Consider the following 24,589-nt stretch of genomic DNA (forward strand, 5'->3'; position numbering starts at 1 on the left):
GAATTTTCTAATCATGCTTCAGAGCGCTTTATAATGTGTTTGGCCCACGTTACCAGTCAAATGACCTTTCTCCACGCTTCACTGACGTCAGCCCCGTAGAATCTATATATATATATATACGACTAGTGTCTGTCTGTCTGTCTGTCTGTCTGTTCGCGATGCACGGCCAAAGTTCTCGGTGGATCTTTTTCAAATTTGGACACCGTATTCAGCTACACCCCGGACACAACCTCATCGATGAGATATTTCAACACGTGCTCTCAGCGCGCAGCGCTGTGCGCGCTGAACCGATTTTTTTGTGTTTTTTGTTTTGTTGTCGGGATCCACTACCAGTAACTCTTCCTTATCTTCTCCAGTGTTTTCAGCCGCGATTATCTCCCTTCCTCCGTGTGGCGTCAATCCATATTCCCGTTACTACGTTACTATGTTTAGAAGGTCACTGCACGTTACTATTTTTAGAAGGTCTCCAGTGTTTTGCGCGTTTATCTCCTTTCCTTCGTGCGCCGGCGAAGCCGGCGTACACCCGGCAAAGTCGGGTCCCAGGCACAGCCTGGTATTCGGCTTTACTTCTTCCCGGCGAAGCCGGTACCCGGCGAAGCGGGTAATCATCTAGTTAACAATGTACGATTTATTTTCTGGTACGTTTGTTCTCTTTCGAGTAAATATCGGTATTTAGTCTCAGTGGCCACTGCTCGTCTGGCTAAATTCACATGACCACAAGAGGCCTGATGGATTTAGTCAACATAGAAACGATTTATTATCTAACCTGTACAAAATGTATTTTTTAAACAGCGTAAGATTAGCGTAATCGCCTTTCAAACACTGTTCTCATCACTTGCTTTGAATGACAGGGAAACGTGTGTTTGAAAAGCCTGTTACAGTGGTTCAACGTTCTAGTCTTCTACAGCTGATGTTTTACAGCTGATCGCAGTCATAGCGAAAGTGCTGTCTCCTCGATCGTCGGTTAGTCCAAGTTGTAAGTGAGTACTCTTCCTTGTTTATTCATGTATTTTTGTCTTGGCGTGGATCAAATATGATTATCATCAAAAGAGTAGAACACTAGCTCAGAATGACATCATCTGGGTCCGTTGAAAGGCGAGTTTATGAAACCTTATCTTGATGACACAAACGTGACAAAGGCCTTATGTGAAGTTTTCTCCGCTCATGATCACGAGACTCAGCACTTCAGCTGTACCAGGGATGGATGTAGCTGTCTATGGCTGTACTTAGCGCTTGTACACAACATGTAGGTTTGTTTTGATTTCTAGTACATGCATGCAGTTCTCTATCATTGAGTGTAACTTTTAGAAAACAATAAGTGAGTAACAGTTAACACCCATGTTTGGTTTTATTTAAATTTAACGTTCAAAAGGAATTTATCCAATAAAATGATTGAAGTGATTGGAAGCCAGAGCAATTCTGCAAGTAAAATGTATGGGAAGTGTTTCCGTTAATGTATGGCCGGTGTCACGAACTGAAAATGAAACCTCTGCTGAACAATCTTTCTCATTGCGGTCAATGCGCATGCGCCAATCTTGGACTTAAAAAATGCGATCCTTTGACCGAACAAACCATGGGTTAGGGTTAGGATTAGGGTTAGGATTAGAGTAAGGGTTAGGGTTAGGTTGTTCACGACCTGATTAATCTCCCCATGTTAGCGCATGTGCATTGACCACAATGAGAAGGATTGTTCAGGCAGAGTTTTCAGTTCGTGACACCGGGCAAGCAATTTGCACAAATTGAAAACTCAGAAAAGTACATAAGATTTGATGTTGCAAGTTGTTTTTTCCCTTTGTGTCCTTATACTGCCCCAGTATATCAGCTCAAGGCTGACGTTCATTTGTAATGCGGACAAAAACAAAAAAACATGATTTCAGCCACTACATGTGTGTATCATGTGCATGTTAATTGTTAGATTATTTTACCTCTTTAGTGTAATCGTTAATATATGTTCATTCTTCATTGAAACAAAGTTTACAAGTATCATTAATTCATGATTATGTTTATAAAGAGATGCTCAAGCTAAGTCAAGTAAACTTTATTATCTTAAGCATGGAAAATGTTAATTAATGGCTGAAGGAAGTGTATTCTTGTAGGGAACTTCAATTAATCTGCGGCAATGGATACAGTTACATACTATGATAAAATGCTAATGTAAGCTGATACTCAACAAACATCAACCTTGCAAATTTGCACACATTCTCAAGATCTTTGAGTTTAACTTTAAGTTTATTTGTATTCCATTTAGAATTTGATTCACACTGGCTGTGCAGGAAATTCTCCTAGATGCAGCGTAAGCGTCATCAGCCGCTGAGTATTCCAAGTGAGGAAGAAGAGGACAGTGACACTGCCATGGAGCCTGATCACGATGAAAGAGAATCCCTGCTTCCACAGCAGTGCAACAACAATTCCAATAGTTTTTTGCATAAGGAACCCGTAGACAGGTATGGCTTTAATGTCAGTCTCATACACGCTCCTAAGTGCTCACAGTCACCAAGGCTTGATTTCACTTTCAGCTAGAATCTAATAATTTTTTCATGTAGCTGTAAATGTAATGGATTTTAATTTAAAAGCTACAAGATATTAACTTCAGGTCCATAGGGAATTGTGAGCTGTTGTAACTTGAATCCCCAGTCCGTCTCAATTTAAAGGCATATATGTACGCGCTCCCGTGTTTACAAAGTGTAGTTTGCCCATAATCGATGTCAAACGCACCATAAGACCATATAATGACGATATGTCACCATGCGCGGACCATAATACATGCATTACAGCTTGTTCTAGCCTCTGAAAAAGTGAGGATGTCAACAAAGCCGCGGTGTTAGCTCCCTTGCATCAACGTTACATGTGTTGCCAAATCTATGAATAGGACGATCCAGATCAAAATGAAAATTAACATATCTCAACATTGAAGGGGTCCTAGACCACAATATTTTGCAGGGAACTTAATTTAGCATGTCTCCAGCTGTTGGTAAAGCAATTAGCGTGTATAGTCATCGAGTACATATGCCTTTCAATCTTCTCAAGAAAAAAGCAGTTCTAACCTTATTGAACACACTTGCATTGGCATTTAATAGCATTAAATGACACAGTTCGTTTAAATGGCGATTTAGCTCGCGTAAACCACACATCTGTTTTTGTGGTTTATCTAACCCCTGAGCCATCATGAACCCGTGTGATCCACTTTCCTTTTTTTCACAATTTAGTAGTCAGTTTGTGATTTCAATGCTACTGGCTGTATCTGCAATAGCACGTTATTGTGTAACTCTGAATCTAAAATGCAACAAACAGCTGCGAGTCACACGAACTGAGCGGTGGCGGTTGACCGTTCAAAGAAACTGGCGACATGCACAACATTCGTCTGCTACGAGAACCACATTTTGCGGGACACACTTCCGAGCTATGTTTTTTTTAAACTTTCAAAACTTCGAGTTGTACTGATCTTGTCTTGATGAAAAAAGAATTCTTTTATGATTTAAGAATGTTTGTGTAACAAGCTGTCAATTTATTATTTAGATTTTAAAAGTTAGGTCTAGCGCCAAAACGCGCCGTCCGATTGTCTGATGAGACAATCCTGCTGGCCACGCAAAAATACATTCTTTGAATATTGCTCGCTCTTTACGTAGGGCACCAAGGATGTTCTCAAGCGGTGAGTGTTTAAACGAAAGTGTGTTTGCACTGTGTGTTAAAGCCTGACAGTGTCTGTGATGGTTTACGGGAGGCTGACTGTGCCTTTAAGTGTATGCCTGAAGATTATACCTGCCAGCAGAACAACTCACTGGAGCGCTGTGCTATTAATTACACTGCCGCTGGAACTGGAACTCACAGTATTGTAAGTTATGTAACACGGCATTAAAAAAAATCTTTTGGCATTCATAAAAGTGTGATTCACAGATACTGTACCTTGAAATATTCAGTAATTCAGAAGGTACAATGAGAGTTAAAAAGGCAATCAGTCAAAAAAACAATAGATTATCAGATACTGAAAATTCAGGTGCATTTTCTGAGAAACATACTGTTCACAACAGGTTAATCTATCTGATATTTGCTGTGCTTTTCTGGCAATGATTACCTTAGGGTGCAGTGTGTAGGTAAGAGGAAGGGAATATTTTGTAAGCTCACAAGAGTCGCATTGATGATATCTTACTTCCCTATGCATTCTAACTGAAAACACCCTTGGTTATTTGTTTGCGATGGTCGATGAAATGTAGTTTTCACATTGCAGAATTCATGATCAATTATCTGTTTTAGATTCCGTGTTGTCTATGGCATCTTCTTGTTTCTTGGTGTGGCAACCCTTCTACCTTGGAACTTCTTCATCACAGCAAAACATGTAAGGAATGTGATTGTGAACAGGCTGAGTTAGCATTGTCACCAGGTGTGAGTTATCAGTGTGGTGAATCAGTGAGTGAAAACCTTTTGTCATGGTAAATTGTATGGCATGGCGTTTACCAGTTGCATTTATATGTAATGCAACTTTTTTTTGGTGTCTTTTTGTGTGTGTGTGTTTGTTTCCTAATTTATTGTCACAACTGATGTAAAGAGACAATGGTGCAGTCAAGCCTGACATATTTGCAGCTTTATGGCATTTGCCTGACTTTGTGTGTGTGTGTGCTTGTTTGCTAATTTATTGTCTCAACTGATGTAAAGAGAAAATAGTCCAGCCAAGCCAGACGTATTTGCAGCTTTATGGTATTTGCCTGACTTTGTGTGTTTGTCTTTCAGTATTTTGATTTCAAGTTCCGCAACCTGACCCTGCCAGATGGAGTTCCCTACGACACAGGCAATGTAACAACCGACCTGCAAACCAACTTTGAGAGCTATCTCTCCATCTCGTCCATGTTGTCCAATCTCGTCTTCATCACTATTGCCATGCTTCTTGTTAGACAGTGAGTAATGTGAATAAGTGATGATGAATATGCATTAGAGATCTTCAGACCAGATCAGGTCAGAAGTGTCTTATTGAATGAATGGTTTTATAGTTTCAAGCAAACACTTCAGTGCAATTTAAGCTACTTGAACTGAAGAAGCCCATTTAGTGTTTTTTGTAGGTTTATGAGGGGCTGATGTGTGTTTGTGTGATTGCATTACCTCTGTGACTCCTGTTGAGTGTTTGGACACATAATGCACACACATACACATGCACACACACACACACACACACACACACACACACACACACACACACACACACACACACACACACACACACACACACACACACACACACACACACACACACACACACACACACATGTATACATACATACATACATACATACACACACACACACATACATACACAGACACATACATACACACACATTATGTTGCTTGTTATAATTCGTGTTTGTTTATGATATCTGCATCCTTCTCTTGCTATATTTTTGCATGAACCATATTTTACTACAAATTATTATGGAGGTGAAGTTTTGCATGGGTTATGTGAGATTGAGAGAGAGAGAGACAGAGAGAGAGAGAGAGAGAGAGAGAGAGAGAGAGAGAGAGAGAGAGAGAGAGAGAGAGAGAGAGAGAGAGAGAGAGAGAGAGAGACTGAGAGAGAGGCAGAGAGAGAGAGGCAGAAAGAGACAGAGAGCGGCAGCAGACATAAACTGAGAGAAATAAAGACAAAGATGTAGAACCTGACAGGAGAAGGTCAGGAAATAATCATTTGTATGCAGACATTTTTCAAGGGTTAACATATTGTTTGGATATGATACAAAGTTTAAAACAGGTAGAACTAAGCTTTTGTTTGCACCAGCTAGCTCAGCAGTACGCTGCTTCTGTAGATTCAACATTTTTGTATGGCAAAATTAAATATAATTCATAAATTGACTTCCCCCTTGCATTTTAACCATGCATGCATGAGTGGTGTGTGATTTACTCCAAATAATATCGTCTGAAGAATAGCATTATTGTTATTTTACTTTGGTGTCATATGTTGCTGTATTCTTTTTCATTATTTTCTCTGTGAGAGCGGCCCGAATAATTCTTTCAAGAGAGTGTTTCTTTTGTTAATTGTTTCTTTTTGATTGATGATTTGTATTTGTTTCAGCATCTCCTTGAATTGCAGAATGCTAGTGTCCCTGGTGCCAATTATCATCATCTTTATTGTCACGGTGGTCTTCGTCAGAATTGATACTGACTCATGTAAGTTTCTTTCTCTCTTTTTCTCTGCCCCCCTCCCCTCCTCTCTCTCTCTCCCCCCCCCCCTCTCCCTCTTTCTCTTTCTCTAACTGATATAATTTGTGACACCATGTTCATGCTCGTTAATTTTTTTGTTTTTATTAAAATTAAAATGCTAACAGTTATATTATTGTTCCATTTCCATCATTTTTGCTGGATTTGGTTTCAACAGTGTTTTCTTCTTTTTACATATTCATGAAATGTCTGGGTTTTTTAAAATTTACATATGATTTATTGTTATTTCAGGGCAACATGGTTTCTTTTGGTTCACATTGGTCAGTGCAGCTTTCATGGTGGGTAAGTAGGACACAATTTTCATTCACGCTTTAAGTTAAATCCTGACCCAAGCTTCTTGTCTCTTCTTCGTCAGCATGGCTGTGCTACTTCTTCTTCTTCTTCTTCGTTCATGGGCTTAGACTCCCACGTTCACTCATGTTTTTTGCACGAGTGGATTTTTACGTATATGACCGTTTTTATTCCGCCATTCAGGCAGCATACGCCGATTTCGGGGGAGGCATGCTGGGTATTTTCATGTTTCTATAACCCACTGAACTCTGACATGGATTACAGGATCTTTTCCGTGCGCACTTGGTCTTGTGCTTGCGTGTACACACACAGGGGGTTAAGTCACTAGCAGGTCTGCACATAAGTTGACCTGGGAGATCGGAAATATCTCCACTCTTAACCCACCAGGCGGCAGCGACCGGGATTCGAACTCACGACCTCCCAATTAGGAGGCCGACGTCTTGCCACCACACCACTGCGCCCGTCGCTGTGCTACTTGTTAGACAGTGAGTACTGTACATTTGTAGAGTAGCAGCGGTGCAAGACTATTTATTCCCCCCTCTGCTTCTTTCTCTCTGTAAACGTGTAGGGCTAGTTATGTAGAGGTTACATGCCGAGTCTCAGTGATTATCAAAAATAATGGTCGAAGTTTGCGGATCATGAAAAATGTACTGACAGGGTCTGTGTTTGTGCTTTGTTTCAGGTCTAACAGCAGTACTGACAGGGTCTGTGTTTGTGCTTTGTTTCAGGCCTAACAGCAGTACTGACAGGGTCTGTGTTTGTGCTTTGTTTCAGGTCTAACAGCAGTACTGACAGGGTCTGTGTTTGTGCTTTGTTTCAGGTCTAACAGCAGTACTGACAGGGTCTGTGTTTGTGCTTTGTTTCAGGCCTAACAGCAGTACTGACAGGTTCTGTGTTTGTGCTTTGTTTCAGGCCTAACAGCAGTACTGACAGGGTCTGTGTTTGTGCTTTGTTTCAGGCCTAACAGCAGTACTGACAGGGTCTGTGTTTGTGCTTTGTTTCAGGCCTAACAGCAGTACTGACAGGGTCTGTGTTTGTGCTTTGTTTCAGGCCTAACAGCAGTCCTGACAGGGTCTGTGTTTGTGCTTTGTTTCAGGCCTAACAGCAGTACTGACATGGTCTGTGTTTGTGCTTTGTTTCAGGCCTAACAGCAGTCCTGACAGGGTCTGTGTTTGTGCTTTGTTTCAGGTCTAACAGCAGTACTGACAGGGTCTGTGTTTGTGCTTTGTTTCAGGTCTAACAGCAGTACTGACAGGGTCTGTGTGTGTGCTTTGTTTCAGGCCTAACAGCAGTACTGACCGGGTCTGTGTTTGTGCTTTGTTTCAGGCCTAACAGCAGTACTGACAGGGTCTGTGTTTATGCTTTGTTTCAGGCCTAACAGCAGTACTGACAGGGTCTGTGTGTGTGCTTTGTTTCAGGCCTAACAGCAGTACTGACAGGTTCTGTGTTTGTGCTTTGTTTCAGGCCTAACAGCAGTACTGACAGGGTCTGTGTTTATGCTTTGTTTCAGGCCTAACAGCAGTACTGACAGGGTCTGTGTTTATGCTTTGTTTCAGGCTTAACAGCAGTACTGACAGGGTCTGTGTTTGTGCTTTGTTTCAGGCCTAACAGCAGTACTGACAGGGTCTGTGTTTATGCTTTGTTTCAGGCCTAACAGCAGTACTGACAGGGTCTGTGTTTGTGCTTTGTTTCAGGCCTAACAGCAGTACTGACAGGGTCTGTGTTTGTGCTTTGTTTCAGGCCTAACAGCAGTACTGACAGGGTCTGTGTTTGTGCTTTGTTTCAGGCCTAACAGCAGTACTGACAGGGTCTGTGTTTGTGCTTTGTTTCAGGCCTAACAGCAGTACTGACAGGGTCTGTGTTTGTGCTTTGTTTCAGGCCTAACAGCAGTACTGACAGGGTCTGTGTTTGTGCTTTGTTTCAGGCCTAACAGCAGTACTGACAGGGTCTGTGTTTGTGCTTTGTTTCAGGTCTAACAGCAGTACTGACAGGGTCTGTGTTTGTGCTTTGTTTCAGGTCTAACAGCAGTACTGACAGGGTCTGTGTTTGTGCTTGGTTTCAGGTCTAACAGCAGTACTGACAGGGTCTGTGTTTGTGCTTGGTTTCAGGTCTAACAGCAGTACTGACCGGGTCTGTGTTCGGACTGTCGTGTCTTTTTCCTCCCATGTACACCCAGGCTGTCATGTCAGGACAGGTAGGCCTACCTTGAGGGAGGGAGAGAGTGAGAGAGACAGAGTTATTCAATGCAATTGTTGTTTAAACTGCGTGTTCGACAATGTGTTTCCTGTGTGTTAGCGGGGTGCTACTCTTTCACAATGCTTTTAAATCCTGACAGAGTTATTTCCGCAAAATGTCTATTTGAACTTCATGTAGTCCATATCAATGGTAAAGGTAGAAACTCTGTCAGTGTCATGTTACATTGACCTTCAGTAATGTTTTTGAAAGAATGTGCTATTTACATTTATCTGTAAGTGCCCTGTGTAGGCTTTGCCATAAAGATAGTAACAATTTAATTACATTGAATGTTTTCTCCACGGTCTCTACAGGCACTTGGTGGAACGCTGTCTGCTGTGGTAATGATTGTTGCCATAGCGATTGGTGGAACTCCACGGAATAGTGCCTTCTGGTTCTTTCTGACGGCAACTGTTTGCTCGGCTTTGGCCATGGGCGCTTACTTTGCATTGTACCGTATGGTAAGTGGGTAGAGTTAGTTAGGTCTTGTTAGCACTCAAGGGGTAGGAATACAGTGAGTTCAGAGTGTGTGTATGAGTACTTTTTTTGTGTTGGTTTAAACAGAACTTTATTCAATTTTAATCACGACAAGAACAATGCATGGATGATTACATACTCAAGCATATAATGTGTTCTTGATTTTTTTTCTTCTGAAACCATAGGTTAGAAAATTGCCTTTGAGTTAAGGGCGTGTGTATGAGTATGTTGACTTGAAAAGAACAGTTATTTTTTATTTTTACGTTTAGTCAAGTTTTGACAAATTTTTTTGTGTTCTTGATTTTTTCCCTTCTTCTTCTTTGTTCATGGGCTTAGACTCCCACGTTCACTCATGTGCACGAGTGGATTTTTACGTGTATGACCGTTTTTCCCCCGCCATTCGGGCAGCATACGCCGATTTCGGGGGAGGCATGCTGGGTATTTTTGTGTTTCTATAACCCACCGAACTCTGACATGGATTACAGGATCTTTTCCGTGCGCACTTGGTCTTGTGCTTGCGTGTACACACGAAGGGGGTTAAGTCACTAGCAGGTCTGCACATAAGTTGACCTGGGAGATCGGAAAAATCTCCACTCTTAACCCACCAGGCGGCAGCGACCGAGATTCAAACTCACGACCTCCCGATTAGGAGGCCGACGTCTTACCACCACGCCACTGCGCCCTAAAACAATAGGTTAGAATATTGCCCAGAAGGTGAAGAAGGCAGAACTCATGATTTATTTGAATGAAGGGATTGAAAATGTATGTTTTTCTTAATTCTGCTGATTTTTTTGTGAGATTTTGATAGAATGACATAATTTGAGACCCATAATTGTTAGTATATCTCTATGTATTTAATTGTAAAGAAATTTGTATTTGGACTGATTTTTTATGTTATGGTTGTGTGAAAGAAAGTCTTGCTGTGAATTTGTCTCATTTGAATGTTAATTCAGGTTATTTATTTCATTTTTTTACCAGAAATACTCCAGATTTTTCATGTCCAATCAAGGTAGGTGGTGGTGTCTTCATAACTTACTTTCTGCTGTCCTGTTTCGATAGATATCTGTATCATCTTCTATATGATTTTGTTTAAATGACAAATGTCAGGCTGCCTCTGTGCACAAGTAGATTGTGTAGATCGCTTTTGTTTATCACCGTACCTAGTGTTAATTTGCTCCGCATATTTATCTTTTTACTTAGTATTAGTTTACTCAGCTTATTTTTTTTTATTTTTGAGTCACTTGAGAAAAAGTGACTCTATGTAATCGGTCAGTGTTAGTCTGTCCGGCCGGCCGTCCGTAGACACCACCTTAACGTTGGACTTTTCTCGGAAACTATCAAAGCGATCGGGCTCATATTTTGTTTAGTCGTGACCTCCAATGACCTCTACACTTTAACGATGGTTTCGTTGACCTTTGACCTTTTTCAAGGTCACAGGTCAGCGTCAAAGGAAAAATTAGACATTTTATATCTTTGACAAAGTTCATCGGATGTGATTGAAACTTTGTAGGATTATTCTTTACATCAAAGTATTTACATCTGTAGCCTTTTACGAACGTTATCAGAAAAACAAGGGAGATAACTAGCCTTTTCTGTTCGGCAACACACAACTTAACGTTGGGCTTTTCTCGGAAACTATAAAAGTGACCGGGCTCAAATTTTATGTGAACGTGACTCATTGTGTTGTGAATAGCAATTTCTTCCTGTCCATCTGATGCCTCATATAATATTCAGAACTGCGAAAGTGACTCGATCGAGCGTTTGCTCTTCTTGTTTGTTTATTGGGGGGGGGGGGGGGGGGGTTGCTTGCTCAGCCTATTCATTATCCCAGCAAAGCTGGTGATCGAGGTATCGCACATAGACAACAGAATCTGACTGAACTGATGTTCTTGCCGAGATACATTATAAGGAAGCATTCTTTGTTGCCAAACTGAGGCTACAGTTTGGGGTGGAAGTTCACACAAAAATAGGGAGCATATTAACTTTAGCACGGTGAGTGTTGACCAAATATTCGATTTTTTTTTGTCAAACACTACCCAAAGCCTCTGTGGTTGGGTACAGTAGCTCAGATTCCAAATCTACTGCAAATGCATTGCGCAAATAGACGTCAAGATGTTTTGCCGTGAATGCATCCTGACGTCATTCCCTCTCTCACCTGGGTTCTATTTCTTTTGGGGATCTTGCTCTCTCTCTCTGTCTGTCTCTCTCTCTCGCTGTCTGTCTGTCTCTCTCTCTCTCGCTCTCTCTCTCTCTCTCTCTCTCTCTCTCTTTCTCTCTCTCTCTCTCTCTCTAGCTCTGCATCTTTGTCTCTCTCTCTCTCTCTCTCTCTCTTCTCTCTCTCTCTCTCTCTCTAGCTCTGCATCTTTGTCTCTCTCTCTCTCTCTCTCTCTCTCTCTCTCTCTCTCTCTCTCTCTCTCTCTCTCTCTCTCTCTCTCTCTCTAGCACTGCATCTTTGTCTCTCTCTCTCTAGCTCTCTCTATGCATCTCTCTCCCAGTCTCACTCTCTCTCTCTCTCTCTCTCTCTCTCTCTCTCTCACTCTCTCTCTCTCCCCCCGTCTCACTCTCACTCTCTGCATCTCTCTCTTAGTCTCTCTTTCTATTTCTAGCTGTGCATCTCTGTCTCTCACTCTCTCTCTTTCTCTCTCTCACTCTTTCCCCCTCTCTCTTTCTCTCTCTCTCTCTCTCTCTCTCTCTCTCTCTGTCTCTCTCTCTGTCTCTCTCTCTCTCTCTTAATGCATCTTTCTCTCAGTCTCTCTTTCTAGCTTTGCATCTCTGTCTGTGTGTGTCTCTCTCTCTATCTTGCTCTGCATGTCTTTCTCCCACTCTTCCCCCCCCCCCCCCTCTCTCACTCTCTCTCTCTCTCTCTCTCTCTCTCTCTCTCTCTCTCTCTCTCTCTGGCATTCAACAGGGAGTGCTTATAGGGAGTACTGCAGTGCTGCCACTGGCCCCGGCCTGCCCGTACATCAGTCTCAGCCAGCATTCAGCATGGATAGCACAAGATGGAGGTGGGGTATCCCCAACTGAGCAGAACAGCGGACCGAACACTCCCCCCAGCCAGTGCTCCACAAAGAGTATGCAAATGATTGCAACAGCGGAAGCCACAGTGTCACCCGGTCACGGCAGCGAGGTGAACACCCCCTGCAAGCAGCACACGCCAGTAAGCGATGCAGAGAAATCACCACCTGCAGCAATCCAAGGTGGAGATCCAAGCAACCTGTTAGCAATCGGTCAACTCTCATCATCTGAAGGAGAGCAAATGTCTGACGTCTCAAGCAGGAATCCTCAGGGGGATGCGGCAGCAGGACCACAACAACCCAAGGGTGAAATAGACCCTGCAAAGGAATCATTCGCTGCAGCACTGAAAAGCCCTCCTGAAAAGGACATGGGGAAAGGTGGGTCTCATACTGCATGTTAAACATCAGACATCTTCTCTTTTTCTTCGTTCATGGGCTGAAACTTCCACGTTCACTCATGTGTTTGCACGAGTTGGTTTTTTACGTATATGGCCGTTTTTACCCTGCCATTTGGGCAGCCATACGCTGCTTTCGTGGGAAGCATGCTGGGTATTTTTGTGTTTCTATAACCCACCGAACTCTGACACGGATTCAGGATCTGTTCCTTGCGCACTTGGTCTTGTGCATGTGTGTACACACAAAGGGGGATAAGGCACTAGCAGGTCTGCACATAAGTTGACCTGGGAGATCGGTATAATCTCCACTACCAACCCACCAGGAGTAGCTGGGATTCGAACCTGAGACCTTCTGCATAGGAAGCCGATGTCTTATCCACTCGGCCACTCTGCCCGTCAACCATCAGACAAATTCCCACCCCCTATACAAAAAGTACACTGAGAATGATTTGGTGAGCTGTATTAAAACATGTCTGGATTTACACGGATTTGAGGATGTATGGACAGACGGAGGAGTCGCAAATGAAGCTGCATTCCTTGCCGCATTGAAACGGAAAATGATAACTCATGATAATAATGAATGGCATGCCAAGAATGGCAGCAGTGACAGATACAGTACATACTCAGGGTTTAAAGCCAAACAGTCTTGAGAAATACCTAAATGAAATCACCGTAACAAAAATTAGAGACACTTTCATTAGATTCCGCTATACTGCTGCTGACTCAAAAAATTGGCCTTTTTTTCCAAACACCCTTGCGACGAAACGCATTATTTTGTTTGCATGGCTGCTCTATTCAGTCCTCCACTTAAAGTACATATTGTAATGTCAAGCGTAAAGAGATTAACAGTCTTTAAAAACTTTTTCAAAAATCCCTACACCAAAATGGCAAGAAAAGTTGCCATGTTTTTGTTGCAACTTAACATGCTCTGAAATTAAGGGATGAATGCGTCAGTTGAGTGAAAGGTGCGACAGAGAGACTGACCGCCCTGTTTCAGTCCATTTTGCAGACAGGACTGAGGTCTCGCATGACTTTAAGGACATGTCAATCGTAAACCTCTACAGGAGGAAACGTGATAAAACATCCTGTAATAACCACAGCAGCATATCACTCCTTGGCATCGCAGGGAAAGTCTTTACCTGCATCATCAGTGCGGCTTTTGATCAGGCAGAGGGACTAGCGACATGGTCTTCGCAGTAAGGCAGCTACAGGAAAAGTGCTGCGAGCAAAACAATAAAAAGGTAACGTCCTTGCCCCAACACTCTTTTCTATCCTCTCTGCATCCATTGTGATCGACGCCTTTACAGAATGTGACCTTGGTGACCTTGGCGTGTACATACAGTTCAGGACAGACAACAAGCTGATCAACATGCGCCGGCTACAAGCCAAGTCAAAAGTGTTCGAGACCCTCCTCAGACCTGGGAACCCATACGATTTCGCCGTATTTTGTACGGATGATTGTCTCGAATACGATCAGTACGTTCAGTGGGAAAAAGATACGACGAGAAAAATTCCAAGACTTCTTTTCTTCACAAGCGCATCCCAAAGCCAATCCGTTATTTTGACACATGATTACATTTTTTTTGTCAGAAAACATTGAAAGAAGCATTTGTTTTAAATGTATTTGTAAACTCCAGGAGTTTCTATTCACCGATAACTGCGTCCGTGCCGCTCACTCCCATGAAAACATGCAGCTCATTTATGGACAAATCAACTGCCTGCAAGTACAAGCGCTTTGGACTCAAGGTAGCCTTGGCAAGATTGAGTCATGTTCCAAGCAGAACCATCGTTTCAGGGTGCTCCATAACCTCCATTACTATTGACATCGCAGATATCAAGTCCTTGGACAAGTTCTTTAACCTCGGCAGCACAATCAGCACCGACTGCTCTTGCTGCTGAAATCATCAGCGCATCGCCAAGGCCAGCTCAGCCTTCCGCAGACTTCACATGAGACTGTGGCAGGATCACGACATTAGACTGGGCACCAAGACTGCTGTCTACATAGCAGTGGCACTGACCTCCCTACTGTGTTGTTGTGCGCTGCCTCAGGGAGATCTGCAGCATCAGATAGCAAGACAGAGTCTTCAATCTCAAAGTCTTGGAGATGTGTGAGCTGCCTCAAGCATCGAATGCTTGCTCCTCCAAAGCCAGCTGGGCCGGCCATGTGTGTGTCTCTATCTATGTCTCTCTCTGTCTCTCACTCTCACTCTCACTCTCTCTTTCTCTCTCATTGTCTCTCTCGCTCTCTCTCTCTCTTTTTCATTCTCTCTCTCTCTCTCTCTCTCTCTCTCTCTTCTCTCTCTCTCTCTCTCTCTCTCTCTCTCTCTCTCTCAGTCTCTCTCTCTCTCTCTCATTAGCTCTTTCTCTCTGTTTGGTCTCTTTCTCTCTCTCTTCCTTTTTGGGGTGTGTATTAATGTTTGGGATCTCTCTCTCTCTCTCTCTCTCTCTCTCTCTCTCTCTCTCTCTCTCTCTCTCTTCTCTCTCTCTCTCTCTCTCTCTCTCTCTTTTATCTCTCTTGTTATCTCTCTTGCATCTCTTTTGCTCAGTCGTTCTCTCTCTCTCTCTCTCTCTCTTGCTCAGTCACTCTCTCTCTCTCTCTCTCTCTCTCTCTCTCTTTCTCTCTGTCTCTGTCTCTGTCTCGCTCTCTCTCTCTCTCTCTCACTCTCCTTGTCCAATTTGTGCGTCGCTTTTGGTATGCAGTGCCTTGGCAGGTGAATGACTGACGTGCCAAAGGCATTGCAGTTCTGCTTAATTGTTCTATTTGAGAATGGTTATGCATACTGTGGGTCCTTTTTCCCACAGGCTTAATTGGTTCTCAGAATAGAAGATTACACTTACAGTTATAGTCAGTGTCAAGTACTGGGGTCTGGTAGAGTTGTTCAGGTTGCATGCGCAATTCCAAGAACCTTCCTAAGCTGTTTTATGGTTTCGGGCCTTATAGATCCCTCTTCCGCCCAACCCTTTGACTTGTTTATGTTAAATGTTCACATTGGTTGGGTCACCCAACTCATTCATATTATTTCTTTGTGCTTGAAATTAATGTTGTATTCGTATGTGTCAGACATTCTCAGTTGAACTTATACAGTGCAACACCCTTTTTAAGACCCTGTTTTCTCAGACTTTTAGTTCGATCATAACCTCAGTGAATTGACCCCCATAAGACTCCATCCCTTTTAAGACTTAATTTTCTCAGATTTGTTTTAAAAGGGGGTTTCACTGTATAATCAAAGGGAAGCATCTACGCAAACAGAAAGTGTTTTGTCAGCACTTTGATGCAATGTAAATACCTGTACAGGAGGATGCTGCTTGAAGATATATAGGTGTACATGCAGCTTTGTAACTTTGTTTCTTGATGAGTTACTAAATCACATTACTGAAGAAGCTTATATGATGTCACACATATCTTCTGATTAATCGAAATAATACATGTACCACACTAAATAAGCTAATTTATTCTGCTTTTATTAAGCTTTATAGTGTTATCCAAAGGAATTGGTAAGTTGTAATGTAACGTTGTTTCACTCTTTCCGAATTAATTGTCATTTCTGCACTCTTACGAACTGGAAACCTCTGAATTTTGCTAAACAGTTGTGTAACAGCGGATTTAGTTTTAAGTGTAACTTTCATAGTAAGGAAAGGCATTTCATCAGCAGTTGTTAAAAACTTAGAACATATGGTGATGGTAGTAGAAGAAGTGTTCTGTGTTGTTTAGATCTAAAGGCAGGAATTTTAATGTGATAAAATGACTTACTTTGACATATGCCTCTGGATTTCCGGGGGAACATAATAGGGCCACACTATCCCTGATTGTTCATGTTGGGATGAAATGTCAACATCTTTATTATAATAATATTATTATATCCACTGTAGTTTTGATGCACCATGCAAATTGAGATAGTCTCATGAATTGACAGTCATGCATGAAAATGACTCGCGTCATGAAATTAATATCCTTGTTCTGCCTTATCTTCACCCAGCATGGTTAAGCCTGGTTGATTTGTGCTCTGATTTTAATTTCGCTGGACCCTGTGTCCATTCCCTTCTGTGCTTGTTTTGGTTTTGTAAAATAACTTCAGTGCTTTCCAAGTGTACATGTACCTGTGATCTCAAAATAATTGGGTTTGTGTGTACTCCAAGCAGCTTAAGCCTCCATTTCATCCTTGGACAATTTCAAAAGCAATTTATTATGAGCCTAATGTACGGTTTGTAAAGTACGAGGTGGTGGAGAAAACCATGCTGTATTTGTTAATAAAATCTTGATCACTGCAGAAAATGTTTTGGGCAGAGAATTTCTTAAGTAGATGCGTGAGTTGAAACAATTTGTTTCACTCGACAACTGTGACAGTAAGTAATCATGAAAACAAAATGCTGCTACAACCAAGAGTTTTGAGAATCACATGTACGGCTGCTTGGCGTATGTTGTAAGAGGTGACTTGTAAATCATGGTTTTGTTTCTTTTGTTTTCTCCCACCCATTTCTGCTGCCTTACACTTGCGTTGCTAGCACGAGTCTCACGCAGAGAGGTACAGCATATCAACGCAGGTATGGTGACAATCACTTGTGCCAAGGGCAATTTCTTACCTTTACTTATGATATTATTCACATATTCTGTGCGTGTTATAAGCAGGTACTTTTGTCCTGTCTTTGTAAGCGTATTAGTTGCAGAAAAGCTGCTTTCTTTTGGAATTTAAGTGTATTACTTTGCAGGAAAGCTGTTTTCTTTTGGAATTTAAGCGTATTAAGTTGCAAGAAAGCTGTTTTCTTTTGGAATTTGTAAGATTTTTATTTAAAAAACAAAAATGGCACGTATGCACGCACACACACACATTCACATACAGACGCTGTGACGAAAGGACACGCACATTCACATACAGACGCTGTGACACAAGGACACACACATTCACATACAGACGCTGTGACACAAGGACACGCACATTCACATACACATACAGACGCTGTGACACAAGGACACACACATTCACATACAGACGCTGTGACACAAGGACACACACATTCACATACAGACGCTGTGACACAAGGACACACACATTCACATACAGACGCTGTGACACAAGGACACACACATTCACATACAGACGCTGTGACACAAGGACACGCACATTCACATACAGACGCTGTGACACAAGGACACACACATTCACATACAGACGCTGTGACACAAGGACACACACATTCACATACAGACGCTGTGACACAAGGACACACACATTCACATACAGACGCTGTGACACAAGGACACGCACATTCACATACAGACGCTGTGACACAAGGACACACACATTCACATACAGACGCTGTGACACAAGGACACACACATTCACATACAGACGCTGTGACACAAGGACACACACATTCACATACAGACGCTGTGACACGACGACACACACATTCACATACAGACGCTGTGACACAAGGACACACACATTCACATACAGACGCTGTGACACAAGGACACACACATTCACATACAGACGCTGTGACACAAGGACACACACATTCACATACAGACGCTGTGACACAAGGACACACACATTCACATACAGACGCTGTGACACAAGGACACACACATTCACATACAGACGCTGTGACACAAGGACACGCACATTCACATACAGACGCTGTGACACAAGGACACACACATTCACATACAGACGCTGTGACACAAGGACACGCACATTCACATACAGACGCTGTGACGAAAGGACACGCACATGTGTGCGCACGAGAAGGGATTTCTTTTAGTACAGTAAGGTTGCATAGCAACGAAGCCAGTCAAGCAGAGTTGTTAACATTTTGACTGAATTTGTATGTGTGCGTTCAAATGTAGGCCTGCTAAGTTCTTCGTGGGAGGTTCATTATACTCAGAAGGTCTTGGAGTTACACTGGCCCGTTGAAAATCAATTTCATGCTTAGAGTAATTTCATGCTCTCGCTGATTTAAAACAGCAATTAGGGTCAAACCAGAACCTTCACCCAGCTCACAACATGAAAAAAGGCATGCTTTATCTTTTAAACAGTGCATGATAATGATTTTCAATGTGCTATTCTTGTTTACATCAGTAAAGCACCTCAGCCTTGATTTTAAAACACAACAGAAAGAATCGAAAAAAGAAAACTGAACAAAAAACAAAAAAAATTGATTTGGAAAGGACATATAGAAACTTGCATTTAAAACATGTTCCTGTGTACTAGCTGCCCTTCTGTGTACAGTATATAATATCAAGTATTTAATTAATTATTTTAGCTATCAAGCTATAGAAATCAAACAAGGCATGCAGCCCGTTTTGAGTCATATTTTGTGTGTATATATCTGTGGTATTTTCGTGGTTTTGTTTTGTTTTGCTTATTTTTTTGGAGGCAGTTTTCCCATGTAAAGTAATGGCGTTACTTTTAGATATCAGCTTGGTGTTGTTTTATTGTTCTTGTGTTAACCACAGGGGCTTGTACAAAAGTGGCTTGCTTCTTCTCTTGTGTAGAACGTACTCAGAGAGATTCAGAAGCACATGCCTGTGAGAGCATTAAAGCTGTTGTCTTTGAATTTGATACAAGCTTGAATAGTTTTATCTGTATCTGAAGTTCATGCTTAGCACAGTGTTTATTTTTGCTTTACTGATGCTGATTTCTTCTTCAATCAATCAATCAATGACGCTTATATCGCGCATATTCCGTGGGTACAGTTCTAGGCGCTCTGCAGTGATGCCGTGTGAGATGAAATTTTATACGGCCAGTAATTGCAGCCATTTCGGCGCATATTTACCTTTCACGGCCTATTATTCCAAGTCACACGGGTATAGGTAGACAATTACTAACTGTGCCTAAGCAATTTTTGCCAGGAAAGACCCTTTTGTCAATCGTGGGATCTTTAACGTGCACACCCAATGTAGTGTACACGGGGGGAAGTTCGGACACCGAAGAGAGTCTGCACACAAAGTTGACTCTGAAATAAATTTCCGCCGAACCTGGGATCGAACTCACGCTGACAGCGGCCAACTGAATACAAATCCAGCGCGCTACCAACTGAGCTATATCCCCGCCAGCTTGTATAGTCTTTGGTTGCTGTAATTAATGCACATTGTTTTGTAACTGCAGCACTTTTGTAGTGTGAGTGTTATTCATGCAGTTGTCCGAGTTTGTTTATCAGTGAATGAATGACCACGTTCAAATGTCTCTTGCAGATGACGTAGATAAAGATGTCTATGAAGTGAATGTAGAAATTCCCCATTCCCGGGAACTTCAGAGCAAAACAACGTACTTCACCTCGATTTTAAGAAAAGTAAGTAACATCCAGGCTGAGAGAGTGAACGAGAGAGATTTTAGCTGAAATAACGGAGTGGGTCATATATTATATTATTGTGCTTGAAACTAATTCACTGTTAGCGTCAGTTACTTAAAGTATATTGGTTTAGCATGTGCTCATTTAAAAAAAAAATTCTTCTGTTGGACACAATCTATTCACACTTATTTCTTCCAAAAGTGTACACCCTCTTTATGGTTATTCACTGTACATTTCTATCTATTCTTCATAGTTCAAGCATTCTCTTACATATGTTTACGACCACAAACACTGGGGTGCTTTTTCTGCAAGCACGAACTCTTTTTGAGACAGGTTTCAAGGCAAAATTTCTTGATTCTGTCTTCAGATCTGGCCATATTTTATGTCTGTGTCCTTGGTCTTCTTCGTGACGCTAGCCTGTTTCCCGGCCATTGTGTCCCTCATCAAGTCCAGTCACTACAAGCCTGGGGACCCCTGGACAGGTAAGCGGTCAGCATCTTAAAGGTCCACTCCGCCTCGTGAAAACAGTTCACCTCAACGTCTCAGTAATGATGTAATGATGATGATGATGCTGATGGTGATGGGTGATGATGATGATGATGATCTGGCCAGGTTTTTACATGGGATAAGACCATCCCTCCACGTGGTCATATACCAAATATGAACAGCCTGAGTGCGCTATGTGCAGGGGTCAAATGTTTTGAAAACAAGTTTGTACACACAATAGCCCTTATCACTTTGAACATTGAAATTGAATTTGGTAAAGTGATATTATGATGATGATTGATGATTGATGATGATGATGATGATGATGATGATGACAACTTATTATTTGCAGCAACGTACTTCACTCCTGTGGTGTGCTTTTTCATCTTCAACATCTGTGACTTCATTGGAAGATCAGCCACGTCTTGGATAAAACTGGTAGGTCTTGCAGTTTTGCTTGCTGTTTCTGTTCACCACAATCACTCAAGCGACCAGCTGACAGAGGTCTTTATGTACAGGGTACCTTTAGTGTAACCTCACACTTTACTGTGATACGCTAGTGTTACATGTGTGCACAGAGCACATGCGCTTGGAAAGTACACGGAACTCATTAAAAAAAGTCAGTCTGTACTCAGGAAACAGCACATGAATTTTGAGAATGTTCTTGCTAAAGCTTTGTAACATCTGCTGTGCTGTTTTAAAGGAGCAACGTTGATTTTGTGACCATCTTCTTCTTCTTCTTCTTCTTCTTCTTCTTCTTCTTCTTCTTCTTCTTCTTCTTCTTCTTCTTCTTCTTCTTCTTCTTCTTCTTCTTCTTCTTCTTCTTCTTCTTCTTCTTCTTCTTCAGTATTTGACAGTTGTGTCTCTCATAGTCTGAGGTTTGCTGACGATCACGCACGCATGCATGAACACACATCACACACACACACACACACACACACACACACACACACACACACACACACACACACACACACACACACACACACACACACACACACACACACACACACACACACACACACACACAGGCATGCAGACACACACACACGCACACACACATACACACACACACACACACACACTCACTCATGCACATGCACAAACACACACACACACACACAAACACAAACACACACACCAATAGACCCTTTTCTTACACTTCAGAAGAATCCAGGTTGATTCACAGATTAATTGCTTGATTTACCAATTGCTATTGTTACGTTTTTCAGCCACGGAATGGGCAGGGAGGCTGGTTGATATTCTGCGCATTGCTTCGCATTGGCTTCCTGCCGCTGTTCATGATGTGCAACATTCACCCGGACAAGAGGAAGTACCTGCCGGTGGAGCTGGCTGACGATGTGTGGCCCATCGTGCTCAACATAGCTCTTGGCCTGTCTAACGGCTACATCGGCACACTCAGTATGCTGTATGGACCAAAGTGAGTAATTCATTTCACCAGCTAAATAGTAATCTGACCTGGGAACCCATACGATTTTGTCGTATTTTGTACGCTTGATTGTCTAAAATACGATCAGTACGGTCGGTGGAAAAAAATACGATCAACAAAATTCCTAGACTATTTTTCTAACATCTCGAAGCCAATCCAGTATTTTGGATGTTTGAACGCTGTGCGGAGTACATTCATTTTTTAAAAAATATGCCATGTTTCTTTGAGAATGCTCCAAGTGCAAAACAGGGGTCCCCAGGTCTGAGTCATTCATTTCACTAGCTAAGTAGTAATACAGACGCTCAACGTAGCTCTCCGCCTGTCTAATAGCTAAATCGGCACACTCAGTATGCTGTTTGGACCAAAGTGAGTCATTCGTTTCACTAGCTAAGCAGTAATACAGACGCTCAACATAACTCTCGGCCTGTCTAACGGCTACATCGGCACACTCAGTGGGGCAGATTTGATTATAACCGGGGCTGCCTGGGGAGTTGTACCAAATGTTTCTTAGCTGTGTTACTGTTTGTCTGTGACCTGGCGTTGTGTTTGTGTTGATGCAAGAATATTTTCTGTTCCCCCCTTAAATCCCCCCATGCAGTCAGCAATACACTTATACCACCTTCAGCCTCTCTCTGTCAAACAAGGTAGCTCACACCGTGTTGAACGCTTATCAATTCTTTAATTCATTCTGTCACACAATTAAAATCTGTCTTTTTCTCTCGCTCTCTCACGTCATGTTCCGCCATGCGCCCTCAACTAAACGCTTCGCGTCGTCGATCTGTCCCAAAAAGAAATTTGGAAACCCCCCGTTAAAAATGATGTGATCCGCCCCTGGGCAAGGACCCCTTACTTTTGTCTTTTTTTAAATAAAATAAACCATTCCATGGTGACCACCCATCTTGAATGCCCACATGTGGTCGGTCCCTCTAGTTGTTGTTTGTTACAGACAGGTTCCATTGTATTTATGATTTTTCACGTTCACATGATTTTTTTGGGGGGGGGGTTTCTTGGTTTATTTTTTTTTGCTGTTGTTTTTGACCTCGAAAATATTCTTCTGATTCCATGAATATTGAATGCTGTTACTGTCTAGTCTAAAAGACAATGTTAAAAAAACAACTGTCGGGTTTGTATAGGTTATAAAAGAGTGAATATTCTTGCTTTTACTGAGACAAGCTTTCCACGTGTGCTCCTTATCCACTTGTTTCACACAAACCCCTCGCTAGGGACTGTCCATCCCCCCGCGGGTTACCCGATGCTCCCCAGCATGTCGTAAGAGGCGACTAACGGATTCTGTTTCTCCTTTTACCCTTGTTAAGTGTTTCTTGTATAGAATATAGTCAATTTTTGTAAAGATTTTAGTCAAGTAGTATGTAAGAAATGTTAAGTCCTTTGTACTGGAAACTTGCATTCTCCCAGTAAGGTAATATATTGTACTACGTTGCAAGCCCCTGGAGCAAGTTTTTGATTAGTGCTTTTGTGAACAAGAAACAATTGACAAGTGGCTCTATCCCATCTCCCCCCTTTCCCCGTCGCGATATAACCTTCGTGGTTGAAAACGACGTTAAACACCAAATAAAGAAAGAAAGATAGTGACTGTCCAGAATGTCACATGGGAAAATGTAACTTGTTTCAGCAATGTGTTTATGTCAGTGCATTTTGTCTTGTTTCAGCGATATGTTGATTTCAAGTGTCAAGTTTGTCTTGTTTCAGCGATATGTTGATTTCAAGTGTCAAGTTTGTCTTGTTTCAGCGATATGTTGATTTCAGTGTCAAGTTTGTGTTGTTTCAGCGATAAATTGATTTCAAGTGTCAAGTTTGACTTGTTCCAGCAATATATGGATTTCAAGTGTCAAGTTTGTCTTGTTTCAGCGATATGTTGATTTCAGTGTCAAGTTTGTGTTGTTTCAGCGATAAATTGATTTCAAGTGTCAAGTTTGACTTGTTCCAGCAATATATGGATTTCAAGTGTCAAGTTTGTCTTGTTTCAGCGATATGTTGATTTCAGTATCAAGTTTGGCTTGTTTTAGCAACGTGGAGCTCGACCAAGCGGAGGGAGCAGGAATGGTGATGACCTTCGGCATGACGCTGGGACTAGCGTCGGGCTCAGTCATCTCGCTGCTGCTCATCTCGCTCATCTGATCTGCTGACGTCTTCCTGTGTACCTCCCCCTGCGCCACACTGTCCTCGTGATTTCCACTGTTGTACTTCCTGCCTCACCGGTATCTGGGAACTTTGGACTCTTATCTTGCTGTGGACTTCTTGAAGAGAGAATGTGAGAGAGTGAGCATGTGTCTGAGTGAGCATTTGTACATCTGTGTGTGTCTGTGTGTGGTTCAGTGATACAATTAACTTGTAATTACTGTGAGAAAGTGTCCGCCTAGTCTATGGCCGCCTATAACTCCTCCTCCAATCATCTGTAACCAACAGACATTTCACTGCCTTTGTTTTCCACCTGGAAATCCAAACCCCTGCTACTGTGCTAGTACTATTTTCCTGCGGTGATCTTAATATTGTGTAGGAAGCACCCTGCCCTTCCCTGAACAGCCCCCTCCTCCCCCGACACACACTCACACAAATCTGCTACAAATTCTTTTTTCTGGCTGCCTTGACTGTCTTGTGAAAATGCTCTGTACTATGGACTCCTTGACCCCCCCCCCCCCCCCCCCCCCCCCCCCTTCCAGTCCCCTTTTCATGTACGATCTTGTCCAGCTTCATGCAGTGCTACATGCAAGGTGAGGTCCTCCCTATGT

General features: G+C 42.3%; 1 protein-coding gene across 3 annotated transcripts; it reads left to right on the plus strand.

Annotated features, from left to right (window-relative positions):
- Window positions 1-664: 664 nt before the first annotated feature.
- Window positions 665-24,491, plus strand: LOC138953760 (equilibrative nucleoside transporter 3-like). Of its 3 annotated transcripts, none has more exons than XM_070325662.1 (15): window positions 665-980; window positions 2,274-2,444; window positions 4,252-4,333; window positions 4,726-4,889; window positions 6,056-6,150; window positions 6,433-6,483; window positions 8,601-8,686; window positions 9,039-9,185; window positions 10,180-10,210; window positions 17,114-17,152; window positions 19,806-19,903; window positions 20,271-20,385; window positions 20,742-20,827; window positions 21,622-21,830; window positions 23,867-24,491. In XM_070325662.1, exons 2-15 carry the CDS (start codon window positions 2,287-2,289, stop codon window positions 23,976-23,978), a joined length of 1,473 nt encoding a protein of 490 aa, XP_070181763.1. In that variant the 5' UTR covers window positions 665-980; window positions 2,274-2,286; the 3' UTR covers window positions 23,979-24,491. The 3 variants fall into 3 exon arrangements, with proteins under 3 accessions (XP_070181763.1, XP_070181764.1, XP_070181765.1); XM_070325663.1 differs by having other exon boundaries at window positions 665-976; XM_070325664.1 differs by lacking the exon at window positions 17,114-17,152.
- The last annotated feature ends 98 nt before the right edge of the window (window positions 24,492-24,589 follow it).

Source organism: Littorina saxatilis, linkage group LG17 (genome assembly GCF_037325665.1).
Source record: "Littorina saxatilis isolate snail1 linkage group LG17, US_GU_Lsax_2.0, whole genome shotgun sequence".
Classification (NCBI taxonomy): Eukaryota; Metazoa; Mollusca; class Gastropoda; order Littorinimorpha; family Littorinidae; genus Littorina; species Littorina saxatilis.

Coding starts and splice junctions, on each gene's coding strand:
- LOC138953760 (XM_070325662.1), top strand. CDS start 2,287: ATGCAGCGTAAGCGTCATCAGCCGCTGAGTATTCCAAGTGAGGAAGAA. Junction 6,151..6,432: donor CAGAATTGATACTGACTCAT/GTAAGTTTCTTT, acceptor TTGTTATTTCAG/GGCAACATGGTTTCTTTTGG. Junction 6,484..8,600: donor CAGTGCAGCTTTCATGGTGG/GTAAGTAGGACA, acceptor GCTTGGTTTCAG/GTCTAACAGCAGTACTGACC.